Here is a 20586-nt window from a genome sequence, read left to right on the forward strand (position 1 = left end):
TACCAGCTAGTGCCTGGGCTACACTGGCATCTGCATCCTCTCCAGGATCAAAAGTCACCCGTGCCCTGGAGATTTTGGGAAGGGGATGGCAGAAGACATTGACGTAATGTCTAAAGGGCCAGCCAAGGTCCTCATGTAGAGGGGCAGATAGTCTCCTATCCAAGACGCATGGAGAAGAAAGCACTTAGAAATCGTTACAAGAGCGATTACTGCCGAAAGTGGCTGGTGACCAGTCAGGCGATAGCCTTCTGAAACCTAGAGTGTAATAGGGAAGTAAACTGGGACAAAGGAAGTGTGAAACCGTGGATGGATACCCTGGATACTGCGGGGAGAGCAGGCAAAGAAGGTATAGGAGGGATTTTCCCATCACAGTTGTTGTTAATTATGCCCGTTCATTGTAACTTGGAAAAAAGCAGCAAAGAGGGCAAAAGACAAAGTGCAAATCTGATCCTGCACGTGGTGGGAGCCCAGAGGGGCAGAGGAAGGTGCCCTGGCCCCACACCACGCCTAGCCCCCACTGGCACCGAGATGCTGGGTGTGGCTGTAGGTGACTTACCTGGAGAGGGATCCAAACAGCTCCCTTCTCCCCAGCCAGCGGGGATTAGCCCTCTCCTATGGCTCATCCTGGCCATTGGACATGTCTGGGCACCCTGGGAAGGTACCTGAGATGCTGCCAGGTCCCTCCAGCCAAGTGTAGGAACCTGGAGGGTGGGCTGTGGGCTAGGCAGCCATGCCGAGGGAGACAGATCCTGCTTGCTGCTTGTGGGGCTTGCAGGCACCACAGGGCAGGGGCAGGTCCTGGGTGGGAGGGACACCTTGGTGAATTTTTATGTCCAGTGAGGGACCCTGAAATAAGCTTTCAGTAAAAACGTGCACCCAAACTGCTCTGAGTCAGTATCATCGTAGTGAGGGGCAAACGGGCAGTGCCCCCAGCTTGTGCCAGAGAGGAAAACCAGACTCCCAGGCGCCATTGGAAGTCGAATCCAGGATCTCCTGTTTACATGACAGATATGTTAACCAGCTGAGCCAGAGCCCCCACCTGCCTCACTGCCGGAGTGCCCCATGGCCACAGACACAGCCCTTCCCATGCCATCGCCATCCCGCTGCCAACTCAAAAATAGGGTCACTCTGCAGGGCCAGGGGGCTGGGACTCCAGGGACAGGGCACAGCCCCATGTGACGCTCTGTGTGCCACGCTAAGCTGAAAGCCCTACGCGTGTCCCTGAGGGATAAAAGGCGATGGCCGGGTCCCGTCGGGCTTTGCACCGGCTAGACGGGAGGAGGGTGATGATGCCCAAAACCAAGGGCTCGTCCGGGATTTGAACCCGGGACCTCTCGCACCCTAAGCGAGAATCATACCCCTAGACCAACGAGCCGCGGCGCCAGCTCCTTCCCACAAGGCCCCACTCTCCCGCGCCCCGCCCCGCCCCGCCCCGCCGCCCGCAAGGCCCATGGGTGTTGGAAAGGAGAAGTTGACGCTGACCAGACAAAAATCCTGTGTTTGAGTAAGAATTTATGCATCATGTATGAAGTGTATGAATATGCAACAGGCTGTTGCTCTTAAGGATTACTCCTTTTGTTAGAGGGGTGTCCTTTTTCCCAGGCCCATGCTGCCTGGAAAAAGGTACCCGGGCGTCCGTAACTCTTGGTCTTTATTGTCTCATATTGTCTTAAATCCTGATTGTCCAAATTATTATTACTCTGATTGTATTACTATTTTTATAACCATTTTTATTACTATTAAACTTTTAAAATTTTGAAAACAAGTGATTGGCGTTTTTCACATTGGAAGAACAGTGTCCCCTGCCTCATTTCTCAGGGTATGTGTTTTAGAGTGGAAGTAGTCCTGAATTCAGCTGTTGCATGAATCTGCCTACTTGGCACACACTACCCTCCTCCTTCTGAGCTGCTCCCCTCAGCATCGATTTTCACCCCAAGAGACATCCTGAGCCCTGTGGGGAAGTTAAAAAACACCTTCTATGCTCTGCAGCCTCCAGGCACGGTAGGGAAACAGCCACAAGATTTTTATACAACCTTGGGATGCCAGGACACAGCACCAGGCCTTTCATGGAGAGCTCTGGCAGCCTCACAAGCAGCAGAGGGGTGGTTGAGAAGACACAAGGACATGGAGAATGCTTAGGGGTTGATCTGAACTACATCTCTCTCCCCCAGCAGCATTTTGCCGCCAGTCCTTTGGAGTCCATCTTTCCTACAGGGATGTGCCCAGCTAAAAAGGGTCACCCTCAGTGCTGGACATGGTGGGTGGCCAAAAGCAAAAGATATCTGGGAGTTGAACCCAGGACCTCCTACACCCACAGCAAAAATCACACCTCTTGACCAATGAGCCAAGATGCACCTCTTTTGTCCCCCACTCTACATCTCCCAGACCCTGTTGGGGGTTCAGGGGTAGCCAGGGCTCTGTGCGGCCTCACCCACTCGGGAGCAGGGAGGTGCCTCTTGCTGTAGCCACGAGATGCCAGCTGCAGCACGTGTGAGTCGCAGCCGCTCTTTGCTCCGTCAATGGCGCTCCCCGGCCCTTGCAGCAGTTGGAATGGGCGGTGGTTTTTGCGGCACGTTTTGCTGTGGGGCACGGTGCAAAGGGGATGCGGTGTGAGCGGTGTTTGCGCTGAGTGTGAGGAATGGGCGTGTGTGTGTGGCAGGGCTGTGGGTGCGTGGGGGGCGGTGCGGTGGCGGGGTCAGGGGGTGAGGGGGGCGTGCAGCGAGCAGTGTGGGCCGTGTGAGGCGGTGGCGTGGGTGAGGTGTGGAAGGGCCGTGAGGGGTTGTGCGGGTGCGAGTGCGTGGTGTCCGTGTGCGGGCAGGGCGGCGAGGTGCGGCAGCGTGTGGCAGTGGGGAAGTGTGCGGGCTGTGCTGGGCCAGAGCGGGGCTGCGCGGGGACCCCTGGGGCACCGCGGCTCGTTGGTCTAGGGGTATGATTCTCGCTTAGGGTGCGAGAGGTCCCGGGTTCAAATCCCGGACGAGCCCTGCTTTTTACACACCCAGCGCCCCCCTGACACCGGGCTCACCCCCGGCCCCCGCGCTCACCCCAAGAGACACCGTGAGCCCCGTGGGGAAGGCCCTCTGCCGGCCTCCGCTCTCTACGGCGCCTGGGGAAGGGGGGACATCTCGCCCGGCATTTCCTTGCTGCCTGCCTTGGGCTGCCAGCAGGCAATGCCAGCTCCCCCGTGGCCACGGGCAGCCGCAGGGATTTCTTGTGGGCCATCTGGGCGCCTCTGGGGGCCCTGTATGCGGAGGGCTCAGGAGTGGCAAAAGGACATGGAGATGCTGGGACAAGCGCTCTCCCGCTGAGCTACATCCCCCTGTGCAACAGGAAGGGGAGTTGGCCAAGTCCCCTCACCCCACTCTGCCCCCGTGGCTCCAAACCCGACTGCCACAGGCTGTACTCCACCTTTCCCAGCCCTGCGCTCCTCCTGGTTTAAGGATGTGCCCACACAAAACACTGCGCCCATCGCTGCTCCGCAGGCATCGCTTCCCTCCCTCCACCCCCACCCTGGCCCCACCGCATCCCACGGCGCGTAGGTGCCCAAAAGCAGGGCTCGTCCGGGATTTGAACCCGGGACCTCTCGCACCCGAAGCGAGAATCATACCCCTAGACCAACGAGCCAGATAGAAGTGCATAGGAGAAAAACCCTTTTTTTACTTCGAGTACTCACAGAACTGCCTGGTGTGAGATGGGACCTGTGGCAGCTCTGTTTGTCCCTGTGGATGGTCACCATGAAAAGGTCACCCTTGTTCTTCCCTGGCTGTGGAGATGTCACCTGGGCATATGTAGCAGGTTGCTCTGGAATGCCAGAGACTGGAATGGAGGAAACAAACAATGCTCTATTTCCCAAACAATCGGTGTTAAACAAAGAAAATAGGTCACGCTGCTTTTGGTGTTGAATAAAGCTGAAACCAGCCTGACTCATCAACCTCGAATTTAAACATCCTGATAGTGAGATGAAGATACAGTAGCTCTGGTAAAATATCTGGATAAAGGAACAAACAAGAAATATTACTGATAACTTTACTAAAGCTGTTGAGCTGGCACAGCTGGCCTGGACATATCTGGCTCACAGTCCACGCTTTTATAGTATAAAAGTCCCAGATTTGAATGGCAGGATTTTCTGACTGATCCTTTCTTGAAGGGTATGTGTGGAGATTCCTCCCTGCGAGGCAGTCCTCAAGGCCACTCCTTAAGGCTGAGCCCAAGAGATTTGCCCCCAGTCACTGGCTGGTCTGGGTGAGAAACATCAAACTTTACTTAATAATTGGTTTTGGCAGCTTTAATATATTTGCTTTAATATAATTGTTTCAAAGTTCCTTCACAGTGCACTATATTGTAATAGTTGTTTTAGCACTTATATTGTGTAGTAAATACTTCTGATTAAGATTTTTTTGTCTAATCATGGTAATAAATAATATGTATTTGTGTAAGTATTAATTTTAATATTTATTTTTAATCCTGCAGGATAAAGCTGTATAAAATTTCTACTACACCTATACAATATTTTAGAGATAAATCACTGCAAAATCTGGGGCTAAGGTTGGGTCCAGCCACACCCAGGCTCCTCTCTGAGAAGTTTAGAAAGCCAGGGGTTCCTCTCCGCATTTCAAGATTCAATGGGAGTTTCTAAACTTCGTCTGAAGCTCCCACCCTGCCCAGCACAGCACGGCTATGGGCTGTACCTGCCTGGTTTCAAAATGGGGGCCACAAGGAGCAGGGGGGTCGGCAGAACGCCGGAGGGGGGGGGGTGCCCAGGCAGGGGATGTAGCTCAGTGGAAGAGCGCTTGCTTCGCATGTAAGAGGCCCTGGGTTCAACCCCCAGCATCTCCAGCCTTTTTTCCCTCCTCAAACCCACCTCCTCCACGGGCCAGTGATGATAAACTCGCATCTGCCTCGGGAAGGGCTCCCCAAAGGTGAGTGATGCACCATGGCAGAGCTTGCCCCGAGGCTGCGGTGGCAGCATGACCCCCACTGCCCTGCAGCTCCTTCCCAACCCAGGAGGGAACCAGCCCTGGGCATGGCTGAGCTGTGCCTGTGCCCATGGGCACTGGGCAGCCCTGTGCTCCTGGCAGCGATGGCGCCATTCCATCCCAGGGGTCACCCAGCGAGGGAGGCTGCCTGTGCCCTCTGTGCTGGGCAGTGCCTCCCCACCCCTGCCCTGACACTGCAGAGGCCATGCCTAGCCGCAGGTGCCCAAAAGGAGGGGTCATGCAGGAGCGGAGCCTAGAGTCCCCAAGCCCACCCAATGCAAGAGCACTGCCCCTTCCCTATCCACTGCTCTCCAGGGATCAAAATCCTGAGGGAAGGGGTCAGTTGCCTTAGTGCCCCACCCCATCCAGCCGCGGGTAAAACCTATCGCTGTGAGCAGGATTCGAACCTGCGCAGGGAATCCCTATTGGATTTCAAGTCCAACGCCTTCACCCCTCGGCCATCACAGCCCCTGGTGCTGCTCATCGTGCTGAGGACAGCTGGGGACACCCCACTTTGCCCCAGGCTATGCCATCCCCCAGCCTGGTGTGGGGCTCTGCTCAGCCCCAGTAGCCGCACCTGGAGGGCTGGGAAAAGGGAACATGCAGGAATATTAACTGATGGCTGGAAAATATCCAGGTGTCTTGGCCACAAGACGGGCAGCACAGGGAAGCATCCTCCAAGGATGCCCAGGGATACAGCAGGTCTTGTAGGGAAGAAAAACATGGAGATACTGGGGCTTGATCCCAGGGCCTCTTGCATGCAAAGCAAGCGCTCTCCCGCTGAGCTACATCCCCCTGTGCCAGGCTGGCAGGGCAGGGAGATGGGCTGGCTGAGTCCCTTCATCCCTGGGGCACACACTGCCAGCCTTGGGACATGGATCCTGCCCGCCCAGCCAGGAAGGAGCACCCAGCCCTCTGTGCCAGAGCCCTGCTTATGCCGCTGTCCCATGTGCCAGCCAAAGAAGTTAGGTGCCCAAAAGGTGGGGTCATCGAGGAGGTGAACCCAGGACCTCTCACACCTTAAGTGAGAATCATGCCCCTGATCTGTGCCCCCCAATTCTGGGAGTTGAAGAGGGTGCCTAATGTTGTCTTTTGCCCCTTGGCACAGCCTGGAACAAGGAAATCATCTAACGGTGCCCAGGAGGTGGGGCTGGCATTTGGAGGCGTCCATAGTGCAAAACTTCTCTGAATCCAGTGGCCACAGGGGTCGGTGGAGGACGAAGACAGCGGGGACCCTTGGACACCACCCTCCCCTTGCACAGGGGCATGTACCTCAGCGGGACAGCGCTTGCTTTGCATGCAGGAGGCCTTGGGATCAACCCCCAGCATCTCCATGTCCTTTTGCCTCTCCAGACCCGTCCCTGTTGGTTGTGGGGCTGGCAGAGCCCTCTACAGACCCTAACCAAAAACACTGGCGCTGCCTGGGGGCATGGCAGGCCCAGGAGTGCGGGGGACAGCAGCGGTACACAGCGGGTGCCACACGCCATGCCAGCCCCTCGAGCTGCCCCACTCATCCTGCCCAGCCCCAAGCTGCAGTGACTGGGGGGCAACAAGGGGAAGACCCCAGAGGGCTCTGCACCTCCAGAGAAAAACAGGACAGGCTCTGACCAAAACGACAATTCCTCTGGGAGTGAGACCCACATCTCCTCATACCTTAAGGTGGAAACACACCCCAAACCTGCATTGTTGGGCACCTTGGCAGCACTGCCCTGGGCTTGCGTCGGTCCCAGCTGGCCCATCGGTAAAAAGAGGTAACCCCATCACCGGGAGGACTTCCCCCGATCCCAGAGTGAGTGGTCCATGACTCCCTGCCCTACGATGCTACATATTCCTTGATAGCAAGAGAAGAAAGTTAAGACGCCGTGTATGCCGAGAGGGTCGACTCCCATCTACGCCGGTAAAACCATGTGAGTGAGCAGGATTGGAACCTGCGCAGGGAGCCCCTGCTGGATTTCGAGTGCAAGGCGTTCACCCCTCGGCCATCGCAGCGCCGGCGGCGTGCGGGGGAGGAGCGGCGGGGGCGGCGGGGGCGGCGGAGCGCTGTGGCGGGCAGCGGTTCGGGGCGCGGTTCGGGGCGCGGTTCGGGGCGCGGAGGTTCGGGGCTGCGGTGTCGGGGCTGCGGTGTCGGGGCTGCGGTGTCGGGGCCTTGCGGGAGGCGGGGCAGGGCGGGGCGGGGCGGGGGAGAGCGGAGCCTTGTGGGAGGGGGTTCGCGCCGCGGCTCGTTGGTCTAGGGGTATGATTCTCGCTTAGGGTGCGAGAGGTCCCGGGTTCAAATCCCGGACGAGCCCTGCTTTTTACACACCCGCTGCTCACCCTCACCACACCTCAACCCGCTGCAAGCACGCTGGCCTGGCATTCGCACTCCCCCTCGCCACCTCCGCCCCGGCCGACACTGCCGCCGCCCGACACAGTCCTGCCACGCCTCCACTCTGCCCCTGGCCTGCCTGCTGTGCCGCACACTTCTTCGCCCTGCTCCAAGGCCCTGACCAGCCCACTGGCACCTAAGGCACCCGCACTGCCTGCAAACACCTGAAGCCCCTTTCCCCAGCATGGGCGGCAGGACAAGGCAGCAGGCCCAGGCATTTGCTCGGATGCAGGAGAACGCCAGGCCAGGCCCAGTGGCAGGGGGATGTAGCTCAGCGGGAGAGCGCTTGCTTTGCATGCAAGAGGCCCTGGGATCAAGCCCCAGCATCTCCACGTCCTTTTGCCGCTCCTGAGCCCCCCGCATACAGGGCCCCCAGAGGCGCCCAGATGGCCCACAAGAAATCCCTGCGGCTGCCTGTGGCCACGGGGGAGCTGGCATTGCCTGCTGGCAGCCCAAGGCAGGCAGCAAGGAAATGCCGGGCGAGATGTCCCCCCTTCCCCAGGCGCCGTAGAGAGCGGAGGCCGGCAGAGGGCCTTCCCCACGGGGCTCACGGTGTCTCTTGGGGTGACCATTGTCTTTGTGGGACTATTGGTGCTGGGGGGGAGCAGCCAGAAAGGGAGATGAGACAGGCTGTCACCTCAGGGCAGTGTAGGGGGGCAGCTGGAACAGCTCTGCCAGGGCAAGGGGAGGGGGCAGCATGTCCCTGTAGGATCTGGGGACTGCCAAATCCAACTGGTGGTGCTTATGGGATGTGTTGGTCTCCCTGTGCCAGGGCCTTGGGTCAGCACCGGGAGTGTTCCCAGCAGCAAAAAGAGATGGGGTTTGCAGCTGGGAAACCCCAAACCTGGGGCAGCATGTGGGCAGAGAAGTGGGCAGAGTATCAGGTGTTTTAAGGAGCAACCAGTGTCAGGAGTGCCAGTGGGTGCCATGGCTCACCTGGTCAATGTGCCTGTCTTGTAAACAGGAGATCTTGGGTTCAGCTCCCAGTGGTGCCTCAGCCTGCGGGACTATTTTTCCTCTCTGTCCTGAACTGGGGGCACTGCTGGGGGTCCTTGTCCTGCTCAGAGCACCGTCAGCCCCCGGCTCTCTGTCCCACCTGACTCTACTCTGGGAATAAAATGTTTCTTTCTGCTTCCTCTCCCTTCTCACCTCACATTGGAGAGTTGGGCTAAACTATTTCCAGAAACCAGGCAATTTGGGAAATAAGAGATACATTAGATGCTGTCTGGACCCCTCCCATCTTCCCTATTACTTTGCACAGCTGGTGTGGAATCATGTGGGAAAACCTTCTGGACACAGGGTGGGTGTGGGTGTGTAATGGAGATGCCTGGTGCACGCTTTTTTGTGGCAACAATAAATGCCATGTTACTCTTTGCCACCCCATGGACACAGAGGGAAGAGGGAGAGGGGCAAATGAATCACAAACACTTGCTTGTCTCCCTGCCCTGCTGTGACAGGAGCTGCCAGGGCTCTGCCTGCGCAGCCTTGCCCACCAAAGGACACCCTGAAGAACCAGCTCCAGTATTGCTGTCCATGGACAAACAAAAAGACCAAAAAAAATCTGCAAAAACAAATTTTGCTAAAAGGAGCACACTGACAGAGGACGAGGTGGCCGAGTGGTTAAGGCGATGGACTGCTAATCCATTGTACTCTGCACGCGTGGGTTCGAATCCCACCCTCGTCGGGCCGCCTGTGAGTTCTTTCCTAAAGTCAGCTTTTTGGTGCAGCTTGCCCCGTATCCTCCTGCGCTCCGTGTTTTGCTCTGCTCTGTCAAATGCACATTACATCTGCCCCTGGACTGCTGCTCCCAGGGGCTGAGCCTGCTCCTCGTGCCTCGGGATCTGGTGTGGCCGCTCTGTGCAATGGCAGCGGGGTGCCCGAGCCCGCCTGCCGGCCTCTCTCCTGCCGTCCCACTGCCTCCTCCCCAGGAGTACTGAACTGTAGGCAGGGAAGGTCAGGACCCGCCACCCCTGGGCATCCTCCAGGATGCCAGTGGGAGTCAAAAGCTGCCTCTGGCGTGTCCCAGAGGTGCCTGTTCTGGAGAAGGCAGAGCTACTGCGCACTGGCAGCTCCCTCCTGTGCCTGGAGCCGCGCTCACAGTGGAGACTCCTGGAGACAGGAGAGAGTGACCAATGGCAAGATGAAGAGGAAAGAGGTAAAACTGCTTCTGGAATCTCCGTGGTCTTGCAGAGAGGAAAGCCCTGCATCTGGGAGTCTGTGCTTCGAGGCACCTGGGGAAAGGTATCGTGCCAGTCTTTCTAGTGCCTTCCCCTTCTCCCCTCTACCCCTCTCCACCGATGAGGATGTGGCCGACCAATTCCATGTCTTCAAGACAAGGTGAGGATGCTCAGGCTCAGCTGCCCACACCTTTTTGACCGTCACTGTGGCTACATTTCCTTCCCATGCCTTGGGGAGATGTCTCTGGGGACCAGTGAGAAGCTGCTTCCCTCCATCAGTGTCTCCTGAGCCAGAAACATGACCAGGCTGGGGGGAAACACTGGCCCCATCCCATTCCACTGCCATGAGATGCTGTGGTGCTTGGCCAGGTCTGCCACCCTAGGAAGGGGGAATGTTGCTGCCTGGACAGCCAGGTGCCCTGCAAGGGATCTGTGTGAGATTTCCTGGGACAAATGCATGCATTTGTGTCCAGCCCTGCAGAGAGACCAACCTGCGGTTGGAGATGATGAAATGGGCTGGGGTGGTGGGTGCAGAGGTACAGCAGTGCATGGCAGGGAGATTGCTGTCACAGGATAGGACCTGGGACTTGCAGGGCACTGGCAGCCAGGAGAGGATCCCCACTGATTCCCTTGGGACTCCCTCCAATCCTGCCCTGGCACACACATGTCCCTGTCCTGGTGAGGGGTGACGAGTCCTCCTGAAGGGAATGTGCCACTGTCAGTGGTGCTGTGGGGCATCAGCCCACCCAGGGACCTGGAAATTACAGGGATCCTTTGGCAGCATGGAACTGGATCATCTGCAGCCTCGGGACAGCGCCTGGCAGCCGGAGCCCGGCTCTCCCCAGTGGCACCCGCTGGGCTCCCTGGGCTGCACAAAGTGGCCCTGGAGCACCCCGAGTCTGCTTTGGCAAGGACACAGGCAGCCAGGATGCTCTGTGACTGAGTCTGGCTGCATCAAGATTCTGCCTTCTGGCACTGGGGTGTCCCACTCATCCATCAGCCGTCTGGGAGCGGTCCCTGACTGTCCTGCTGCCAGGAGGCAAGCCCTGGGTGAGCACCCTGCATGCAGACATTCCTTGGAGATGGGATGCTGTAGGTCTGTTGCTGCTCCAAGATGTGCCCCTGCCTTTGGCTTTCAGGAGAAATTTTAGGACAGGGGCAAGCTCCTGCCCTCCAGCCAGTCTCGGACACATCCAGCCCTTGGGTCACTGGAAATCAAAATGCAAAGTGCAACTGGGACTGGTGATAGGAAGGGAAACACATGGATTATTGATCCTGGGCCATGTTTTTTGTGTCCTTACTTGCAGGAAGGGGCAGGGCTGAGGTGGCCGCACATCCTGGATCCATGCAGAAGTTAAGAAAATGGATCCGACGTTTTGTTTGGTGAAATTTTTTCAGGTTTGAGGTTCATCCAGAGAAAGCCATGTCTCAAGCAGTAAGTGCTCATTCCCTGAAATTAATACAGATTGGAAATACAGTCTTTGTTTTTCTCCCAAATCTCTGCCCTTTCCCCATCTGTTTTCCTTTTTAAAAATTCAGTCACTACACAGATCAGATTATTTTAACTTCCTAACACGTGTCTTTTGTTTCCCCTGCTGTCTTTTCTGGAAAAAGGACTTGTTTCAGTCCACAGATCTGCTCACGTTTGACAACGTTTCCCCTCTGAGTGCCACATTGCATTTATCCCAAGCATCACTGCATCTATGGATATTATTCTCGGGCATGATGGCCCAGTGTGAGCAGAATTTCAAGTGCTTAAACTGTATTTCAAAACTGAAACACACAGTGAGGCTGCAGTTCTGAATATCCCACCTGGAAGCCTGGAAGGGAGTCACCCAGGAAGGGCTGTTTTCCTGAAAAAATGGGAGTCCACAGAGACACAGAACAGGAAAAAAAAAAAAAAAAACCAAACCAGATTGGTAGAAGAAGGGTTTAATTCTTAAGCTGTGGGTCCAAGATGCACTTGTGGCATCAATTCATTATTCAAGAGTGGAACAAAAAGCAGCACAGTAAAGCTTAAACTGTAACCCCATCTTTTCCTGCTTCCCAAGTCGCCATTTAGGACATTATGAATGATGAACCCACAGCGTCCTGCCTTACTCCAGGAGCCGCCAAGTTGCTTCTCCCTGAAGCCCATATCCTCTGCTGAACCTCAGAAGACCTGATTCCCTTTTTCCCCTCCCAGAATGATGCTAAAAAATAGCTGAGTTCGTCCTCAGAACCTTGCAAAGGCTTTGTTGCCCTGACAGGCAGGCAGAGTCACTAGGGACCATCCAGTGAGATCCATTGTGGCCAAGTCATCTCAAGAACTCAAATGACCCCCCAAACCCCACAAGGCACATCTTTAACAAGATGCTCACAGCCCCACACACACATAGTACACGTCTCCCAGTTCTGCCAGGGTTTATTCCAGGGCAGGAGATGTTTGTGCTGTCGGGCTCTGCTGGTGTGAAATAAAAAGCCTGTTTCAGACTTTCCTTGCCTCTAGAGCTCATGATGGCTCATCATGGTCCTGCTTGGGTCCACATCAGCAATTCCCTCTCGCCACTGTGAGGCTGATTCACCTTTAAGTGCAGGTTGAGATATTTGGGATGTTTAGTAGCTAACAGGCTTCCAGCAGATCCCAGATCCCCGGTGTGACACCAGAGCCTGGAATTACTATAATTAACCCTGTCTTGACTATGTCACCCCATCACAAGGAAGGACACCTGTGACCTTCTGGCTCACTGCTACCACCCTATCCAAAGAGTGAGATGGAAGGACTCTTGGAAGTCAGTTCCCCGCACAAAATCAGCCAGTTTAGGTATGTGTCATCTGTGGGGCCGGACTTCAGAGCCCCACTTTGCTTTTAAAATCTGATGTGCCTTCCAAGCACGACTTATACCCCAGGTGTGAGGAATAATAAAAAAAAAAAACAACAAAAAAAACCCAAACCAAACCAAAACAACAACAAAAAAAAAACCCACACAAAAAAAAAAGGCAGAAAAATCAGAAAAATCCTCTAAGTGCATCCAAACCCATAACAAATTGCTCACGCTGGGCTAGGTCGGGTCCCCATGTCCACATCACTCATATCCTCACTCCTTCAGCCCTGCAGCCCCTCAGCTTTCCTGGCCTCCACGAGACTCCTGGCACAGGATTTCACTCCAAATGGATGTTCCTTGCATTCAGTTTACATCCTTGATCTCACCTCAGATGCATCAGGGAGCTGAATTGGTTGTGCTGAGAGGAAGGTGGGGATATGTCTGCTCTAAATTCTGCTGAAACACTCTCTTGCCTGGTGGCATAAAGACCTAAAATGTCCCTTGGCCTTAGGAAGGAAGGTAATTAATGCCTGTAGCCCGAATCATTTCAATCTTAGTCAGTATTACATGGAAGCAAAACATGAGAGATGAAAGAGGGAACTGTTTAATCAGCCAGGGGAGCTTTCCAGGAGAAAACTGCTGGTTGTTGGGGAGTTTCAGGCTGAAGGCACACACCCAACTCCCCTGGGGGGCTGGGCCACCCTATAAAACTCTGGGGACAGTGCTTGGCCCCACCACCTGCTCCAGCTGCCACCACTGCCACCTCCATCTGGGTAAGTCGAGACGGGCTCCATGCCCTTCCCCACCCCTCCCTCTTCCCTTCCAGCTGCACCGGACATCGGGAAAAGGTGTATTTCTGCTCTAAGGTGAAGAGTGCAAGGGGTTGCAGGATGCAGAACTTACAGGGTCTGCATCCACATAATCAGTTGCATCCTGCATGATTTTCCTTGCTGAAGCAGAGAAACAAATTAGAACAGGACATGCCTGAGTTGCAGGGATCAATTGTCTCTGTTTATGGACGGGCATCAAATGTCCCTTATATTTTGGGATGGAATGGTTCAGTTCATGTTGTGTTGATTTAAGTGGGTTTTGCTTCAACCACGTGCATCTTGTGACCGCCTTGCTTGCCAAAGTCTCCCCGTCAGCTCGGAGCAGGAGTAGTTCTGCTCTGTGGTCCCAGAACCTGGTGCCTCCAACTTTCCCAAACCAACCTGCAGCTCAAACAAAATTCCCCTCATTCTCCTGAGTGGTTTATGGGGCAAGGTGGGGGGAAGCTTTCTTTTGATGTTTCTAAACCATCCAAACTCACCGTCTAGCTTGCTCTCCCATGCCTCTTATTATGGGAGGCATTGAGCGAGGGCTCAGCAAGGACAGACCGGTCTCTGCCTTGTTTTTACATCCCAGCTCTGGCTTTCAGGTGCCCATCCTTGCCGAGCCATGTCCTGCTACGACCTGTGCCTGCCCTCCTCCTGCGGTCCCCGGCCCCTGGCCACCAGCTGCACCCAGCGCTGCTTCCGCCGCTGCAGGGACTCCGCCGCCTTCATCCAGCCGCCCACGGTCGTGGTCACGCTGCCCGGGCCCATCCTCAGCTCCTTCCCGCAGAACACCACGGTGGGCTCCACGGCGTCGGCGGCGGTCGGGAGCTACCTGCGCTGCTGCGGCATCCCTGTGGGCTCCCGGGGGCTGGGCAAGGCGGGACTGCTGTGCCTGCGCTCCGGGCTGTAGCGCGTCCCCAGCAGGCTCCTCCTGCTGCCCGTGCCCGGCGAGGTCAGGAAAGGAAAGCGAAGCGCACGAGCAAGACTGGGGGAGAGGACTAAGGAGATGCCTCTGGGATTCCCAGCAGCTGCCCCAGGAGGACGGTAGCCACGCGAGCTCGTCACTCCAGACCATACCTCTGTGCACCTTTATCTCACTAAGTCTTCTTATTTCCATGTTCTACACGGCATTTGCTGCTGGCTGGGCCATAAATGCTTCTAGCAGGTTGTAGATGGCAGATGATAATCATGGGGTGGTGGGGCGAGGGGACACCCCTTGTAGAGATCATCTTGTCCCAAAGTGGGGTTTATCCATTCCTTTACTGGGCACTGGAAACGCACTTTGTACTCTGAACTGGTTCACTCTCCCTCTCATTAAAGACTTGCTACATCATAGCCTGAGTCTGCTGTTGTTCCTTGTTCGGGAGCCCGGAGGGGTGACCTCCTCTGGAGGCAGCCTGTTGCTGCTGGGGAGGTTTGGTTTTTACACGGCATGAGGGTTTCTGCTACCCGGCTCTTCCTTCCCTGTGCTGACAGACGTGCGTGCTTTGCTGGAACCAGTCACTAGGCGGCTTTCTTATCCTGGAAACCTCTCCTCCCGCCCCACGGCAAGCGCCTGCTCAGGGAGGAATTCCTGCAGGAGCACACTTTATTGCCTGCTCCCTCAAGGAGCTGCGAATGTGAAGGTTTGACATTTCAAAATGGCATTTACCCTGCATTTTGCACTGATATTTTGTGGGGCTGAGCTAAGGAGGCGGGTATGGAGTCAGGGAAAAAAAGGTAGAAGTGGGATTTTTGGAAGATGGGCTTCTTTGGATGGGCATTCTATGCCAAGCTCACATAGTGTTTAATGGGTGACAGTGAAGAGTGAAAAAGAAGAGACAATAATTACTTGATGGAGAGGGGACACTGAATCCCTGGAAGATGTCAGGAATTGAGTGAAGCCTCTTTTTAGGTGCCATGGATCATGAGGCAGAACCTTTTCAGCTGATGGAAGGAGGAATAGGACTATTTGCATAAAGTTTGTGAGCATTTATAATGAGGGATTATGCTGAGCTTGAAAGCCTATTGGTCATCAAAAACCTTTGACCAAGCTCAACCGGTTTTATTGCCCAGGAGACCTTTGCAGAGGTGCTCCTAATTTGGAGAAAATTTGCATGGCAATTTCTCAGCAGCCAGTGCACCAGGAGAAGGGAGGTGTCCTTCTTCCAAGGACTGCTCTGATATTTTTATCCCAGCCTGGCAATTGTCTGCAGAGATAGGATGCAAATTTTTGAATTAAAAAAATCACAAAAAGCTTTGAAATTCCAGCAGAAGTTTTGTTGGGAAGCTGTGGGTCTCTGGGCCTTGTGCAGCTGCCTTCCTCAAGCCTGCTAGACTGAACAGTCCAGGAGGGAGCAGGTGGACAGAATAATGACATTTTTTATGTAGCTTTTCACTGAATGACTCCACTGGTGAAGTTATACAGATTTTAATTTGGGTTTGGGTTTTTTTTTCCTGAAAATTCAATGTCTACAAAAATCTAAACAGCTCCTTGATTTGACTGGAAAATTGTGGTGTCTTAGTGCAGACAGGTGGGGAAATGAGGACGTCAGTGCCCTTCAGCGCTGCCTGTCCTGAGGGTCAGGGGACTCTGTCTCCCATGGGAGCTGTGCCTCCTTGGCTTCCAGCTCAAGAGCAGTCCTGAATTCACCATATTCCCCCCCGCCCCCCAGGCCAGCCCTTGCCCCAGGCAGGCCCCCCAGACCTGCTGATCAGGCCCTAAATACAGGTTTCTCTAGAGGCAGTGCAGCCAAAGGCTCTGGTGAGAAACACAGGGCAACATAACAAGATGGGGATGAAAAATATTGCTCAGCAGGTGGAGGCACATGGAGGGAAATAGCTAGGTCCTGGGATTTGGTCCCAGCATTGCCTACTTAAAGCATTCAAAAGCAGCAGAAGCATTTTTGAGAAGAGCCTGGAGTATGGCCCAGGTGCCACCCTCTGGCCATGCCTGTTGAGGTTTATGTCTCCCACTTCCCATCTTCTCTCGCTGCTGTCTGCAAATCATCTCTTTGCCCACTTCCCATCTTCTTTCAACTGCTTCATGATCTTGGAGGAAACCTTCTCCCTGTGGTCTTTCAGTATCCTCAGGTTCCTGAAGAACAGGAGCCTTCCCACCCTGGGGGTGGATGAGGTAGGAAGGAGAGGGTAAGTCATGGTTTAGAGGACAAGTCATGGTTTGAGGAGGAGCAAGCACAGAGAGCTGTTGTGGAAAAGGGGAGATTGCTGTGAACAGCAAGTGAGTGGGACCATTCGTAATGGAGACTTTGCCTGTGGAGGGTTAGGCTGGATTAGGAAAAGGTTCTTCCCTCAGAGGGCGGTAGGGCACTGAACAGGCTCCCCAGGGAATGGGCACAGCCCCAAGGGTGCCAGAGCTCCAGGAGCATTTGGACAACCCTTTCAGGCACAGGGGTGTCTGTGCAGAGCCAGGCATTGGACTTTGATGATCTTTACGGATTCCTTCCAATTCAGGATATTCCATGATACTATGGAAGTCCCAGGCAGCATGCTGCTGGTGGCAGGGCTGGGATTGGTGGTGGCTGGATTTTTGGTGGGTCAACACAGCACATCAATCTGCAGCTTCTTTGCACCTCCAGGTGAGAAGACAAAAATTGTGGGGCGTCACAGCAGCGGGAGAGGATGAAAAGACAGATCCACCACCTGTGCCTTTCCTGGGTTGCCAAAGGTGTATTCCAGACAGGCACTGGGGCACTGGGCTGAGGGCAATGCTGGAGGCCGAGCTGCATCAACAGGCAGCATCCTTCATCCTCCTCACTGGGGCAAGGACTGCTGGCCAGAGCACTTCGGGATACACCTGGAGCCAGCCAGGTGAGAGAGAACCCCTGGAGCTGGGAACATGCAGGCATGGCAAGCAGACATGGGACTTGTCCCATCCAGTCCCTGGATGAGTCCAAGGCCAGGCTGGATGGAGTTTGGAGCAACCTTCCAGATTGAGGAAGGGGAAAGAAAGTGGCTGCATGGCCAGGATGAGAGGGAGGAGAGGGCACCACTGAGGATATCCCACCCCAGACCCCCATGGATCAAGCACAAGGCAGGGACTCAGGGTGCCCTCCCTGCCACACCTGGGGAGCCAGACAGGCAGTGGCTCTGCCAAGGGCTCCAGTTCTTCCCCAGGGCTGGAGATCCCATAAAATAGGAAAATAACAGCCTGCCCACACATGTGAGTCAAGGGGGAAGAAGCAGACAAATTAAAAGGCACAGGCATGCAGGTCTGGTCCTCCTGGTGCTCCCTGTAGTAATGGGGCTCACAAGACTTGAGTCCTGCAGCCCCGTTGGCTCCACCAGCACTGTGTCACCCTGAGCCCACATCACCAGCAGACATCGCTCCTGGCTATCCTACCGCCTCCTCTACTCTGAGATTTTGCTGCGGAGAGCAGCCCTAGGGAAAGACTGGGATGAGCGCAATGAAAGTGGAGCCCAGATCCCAACGGTTTGCAGGGTCCTGGGAGGGAATCTAAGCTTTAAACTCAAGAATTGTTTGATAAAACATTGCAGGGCTGTTATTCACGTTTGCTGAGAGGTGTCTGCATACCTCCCAAAGAGGAGAAGCGTGTAGTTATTGCTGTGTGGGGTAGCTCCTGTCACCACTGGTTATGTGGGGTTGAAGGAGCTGTGTCTGTGGGGGGGTTACGAGACCTGGAAATTGTGGGGTGCAGTGTTTCCCTTTCCTGCTCTCCTCCACCCCTCTGTGATATGAAAGGCTGTGGCTGAACCAACTTCCCGGCTCCCCTCAGTCGGCTCAGGAGGTTTGGATGGGGAGAATCTCTGCTCTAGCACAGCCATGTGTTACAATCGGCGTTGGAGGCTCGCTGCAGTCTGCAAATCATCTCTTTGCACTGTTCTTCCCGTGCGAAGGCGGGTCCCCAGCAGCTGGGGCTCCTGCAGCAGCTCATCTTCCCACCCCAGCTCAGCTACAGGCAACTCAGCCCTCAGGAACTGTGTCCTGGAAAATTCCCCATGTCCTGCCCTGGAGCTGTGCCCCCATGGCACCCACAGGAGCACCAGCACCCTGCTGACCCCCATGGGAGCTGGGAAGAAAGAGCAGACAGTTACCCAACAGTCACAGCTCTTGTCCCTCAGGAGCACACCAAAGCCACTCTAGGTCTCTGGGGCTGTGATATAGATTGGAACAGGGCTGGTCCCACATCCTGGCTTGGCAAATTCCCGCAGGCAGTATGGAGCTTCAAGGGCTGGCAGGTAGGCATGCCCAGAGCAGGGGATGTAGCTCAGCGGGAGAGCGCTTGCTTTGCGTGCAAGAGGCCCTGGGATCAACCCCCAGCATCTCCATGTCCTTTTGCCTCCCCGGACTCCTCCCTGCTGGATGCAGGGCTGCCAGAGTCCCCTCAAAAGGTCCTGGGGTTTCCTCCTGGCATGGCTGTGCTGGAAATTCCTCCTCAAGGCCGGAAAAAGCACAGCCTCACCTGTACCCTGAAATACAAACCGTAGGGCTGGGGGGGCAAAAGGGGTGCAGCACTCCGGATTGTTGGTGTAGGGATAGGTGTCTTGCACTTTTGCAAGAGATCCTGAGTTCAACTCCTGGATAAACCCTCCTTTGGATACAACTCCTCCTTTTTGGGGGAAACTCCTCCTTTGGATAAGGCCCTGGCTTTGGAGACAACCCTTTGTTAGGACAGGTCTTCCAGTGGGACTGCATGCCTGCTGCCCTTTGCAGAGCAGGTGTAGGATGATCAGTCCTTGCATTCCCCAGCTCCCGGCAGACAACATCCCGCGGGGTGGCTGCAGCGCCTCCCGTTCAGCTAACAGTGCTTTTGGCACCTAGAACCCAATCCCTGCAGTGCCGGGAGAATGTGCCCTCCCGAACATCCCGACGGAGGGGATGTAGCTCAGTGGGAGAGCGCTTGCTTCGCATGTAAGAGGCCCTGGGTTCAATCCCCAGCATCTCCAGTTGCCCCGTGGTTTTTTTCTGCCTCCTCACTTCCTCCACGAGGCGGCGATGACAAACCTTTTTTACATCAGGTTTCCCCAAAGGCGACTCCCTGCACTATGGCTGTGCCGCCCACCCGAGGCCGAAATGGCAACACGGACCCCACGCTCTGCCGTCCCCCGATAGCCCCTTCCCCACTCAGGAGACCACCAATCCTGACGACGGCTGGGCTGTATCAGGCCCCCCGTGTTCCCCGTGCAAGGCAGAGTCGCCCCACGCGTGCCCAGAATCCAGCGACGAAGCCCCACCCCAAAAAACAAAAAGCAGGGCTCGTCCGGGATTTGAACCCGGGACCTCTCGCACCCTAAGCGAGAATCATACCCCTAGACCAACGAGCCGGAGCGCTCAGCGCGTCTCGCGGCCCCGCCGCGGCCGGGACACCCCGGACGTTTTCCCGCTCCCGGCAGAACGCGCTGCGCTCGAAATCCCGCAGGGATTCCCTGCCCAGGCTCCAAGCCTGCTCACTGCCATGGGTTTTACCCAACGCCCGGATACCCACGCTGAGAGTGCTGGGGTGCCCTCGCTGGGGCTCCCGGTAGAAGCTGATATGAGAAGGTCATTGGCATCCAGCGCAGCCCCGCTCCTCTCTCGGGAGCAGCCAAATGCCCCAGGCGGGGGTTGTGATGTCCCGGGGCAGTGACACACCCGGGATTCTCCAGGTTTTGCAGACCCGAGAGAGGTAAGTAAATAAATACTGAGGGGAGTGGTGTGGGGAGGTGGAACAGTTTCCCATCTTGCTGAGTGGATGTCCCCTCACCACCCCGTCCCACATCTCTGGGAGAGCAGTGCACCCCACCTCGTTGGTCCAGCTCCCAGAAGAGGTTTTTGGCGCCACTAGCCCTCCTTCCCAGCACCGATGTACACCTCTAGAGGCAACCCGAGACTCCTGGGGAAGGAAAACAAAGTGCTCCAGTGCCCTGCGGCCTCTGGGCAGGGTAGGGAAAGAGCCTTGGGCATTTCTACACAGGCTGGAGGTGCCAGGAGGCAGTGCCAGGCCTTTCCTAGGGAACTCTGGCAGCCCTGCATCCAGCAGAGAGGGGTCTGGGGAGGCAAAAGGACATGGAGATGCTGGGGGTGGATTTCAGGGCCTCTTGCAGGCACAGCAAGTGCTCTCCCGCTGAGCTACACCCTCTGGGCAAGAGCAGAGAGGGGGCGCCGGGATGCCCATGCTGGAGTGGGGAAAACTTGGTTTGGGGTCCCTTCCTGGACTCATCATCTTGAGCTGCTTTAGAGATCCAGACGTCAGAGACTTTGCCAGGGGAAACCTGCAGTTGTGCCAGGGAGGAAACCATGTGGTGGCTGGACGGGAGTGGAGTGTGCAGGGAGACGTGGGGCCCTCATTGGATCACCCGGAGCTGCCCAAGGAAGCAGCCAGGGCTCTGTGCGGCCTCACCCACTGTGGGAGCAGGGAGGTGCCTCTTGCTGTAGCCACGAGATGCCAGCTGCAGCACGTGTGAGTCGCAGCCGCTCTTTGCTCCGTCAATGGCGCTCCCCGGCCCTTGCAG

General features: G+C 55.8%; 1 protein-coding gene and 12 non-coding genes across 13 annotated transcripts; 8 read left to right on the plus strand and 5 right to left on the minus strand.

Annotated features, from left to right (window-relative positions):
* Positions 1-1303: 1303 nt before the first annotated feature.
* Positions 1304-1375, minus strand: TRNAP-AGG. The gene has a single exon. It is a non-coding gene; the product is annotated as a tRNA-Pro (tRNA).
* Positions 1376-2909: 1534 nt separating this feature from the next.
* Positions 2910-2981, plus strand: TRNAP-AGG. The gene has a single exon. It is a non-coding gene; the product is annotated as a tRNA-Pro (tRNA).
* A 568-nt stretch (positions 2982-3549) lies between these two features.
* Positions 3550-3621, minus strand: TRNAP-CGG. Its single transcript has one exon. It is a non-coding gene; the product is annotated as a tRNA-Pro (tRNA).
* A 1140-nt stretch (positions 3622-4761) lies between these two features.
* On the plus strand, positions 4762-4833 carry TRNAA-CGC. Its single transcript has one exon. It is a non-coding gene; the product is annotated as a tRNA-Ala (tRNA).
* Positions 4834-5359: 526 nt separating this feature from the next.
* On the minus strand, positions 5360-5441 carry TRNAS-UGA. Its single transcript has one exon. It is a non-coding gene; the product is annotated as a tRNA-Ser (tRNA).
* A 255-nt stretch (positions 5442-5696) lies between these two features.
* Positions 5697-5768, minus strand: TRNAA-UGC. Its single transcript has one exon. It is a non-coding gene; the product is annotated as a tRNA-Ala (tRNA).
* A 1421-nt stretch (positions 5769-7189) lies between these two features.
* On the plus strand, positions 7190-7261 carry TRNAP-AGG. Its single transcript has one exon. It is a non-coding gene; the product is annotated as a tRNA-Pro (tRNA).
* A 337-nt stretch (positions 7262-7598) lies between these two features.
* Positions 7599-7670, plus strand: TRNAA-UGC. The gene has a single exon. It is a non-coding gene; the product is annotated as a tRNA-Ala (tRNA).
* A 1270-nt stretch (positions 7671-8940) lies between these two features.
* On the plus strand, positions 8941-9022 carry TRNAS-GCU. The gene has a single exon. It is a non-coding gene; the product is annotated as a tRNA-Ser (tRNA).
* A 1871-nt stretch (positions 9023-10893) lies between these two features.
* LOC115906023 (feather beta keratin-like) lies at positions 10894-14044 on the plus strand. Its single transcript, XM_030952878.1, has 2 exons — positions 10894-10950; positions 13737-14044. Exon 2 carries the CDS (start codon positions 13757-13759, stop codon positions 14042-14044), a length of 288 nt encoding a protein of 95 aa, XP_030808738.1. The 5' UTR covers positions 10894-10950; positions 13737-13756.
* Positions 14045-18351: 4307 nt separating this feature from the next.
* On the plus strand, positions 18352-18423 carry TRNAA-UGC. The gene has a single exon. It is a non-coding gene; the product is annotated as a tRNA-Ala (tRNA).
* A 546-nt stretch (positions 18424-18969) lies between these two features.
* TRNAA-CGC lies at positions 18970-19041 on the plus strand. The gene has a single exon. It is a non-coding gene; the product is annotated as a tRNA-Ala (tRNA).
* A 306-nt stretch (positions 19042-19347) lies between these two features.
* On the minus strand, positions 19348-19419 carry TRNAP-AGG. Its single transcript has one exon. It is a non-coding gene; the product is annotated as a tRNA-Pro (tRNA).
* Between the last annotated feature and the right edge of the window lie 1167 nt (positions 19420-20586).

The sequence above is a fragment of the Camarhynchus parvulus genome, chromosome 7 (assembly GCF_901933205.1).
Source record: "Camarhynchus parvulus chromosome 7, STF_HiC, whole genome shotgun sequence".
Taxonomy (NCBI): Eukaryota; Metazoa; Chordata; class Aves; order Passeriformes; family Thraupidae; genus Camarhynchus; species Camarhynchus parvulus.

What these genes read in the sequence shown, in the direction of transcription:
- LOC115906023 (XM_030952878.1), top strand. Translation starts at nt 13,757, where the DNA reads ATGTCCTGCTACGACCTGTGCCTGCCCTCCTCCTGCGGTCCCCGGCCC.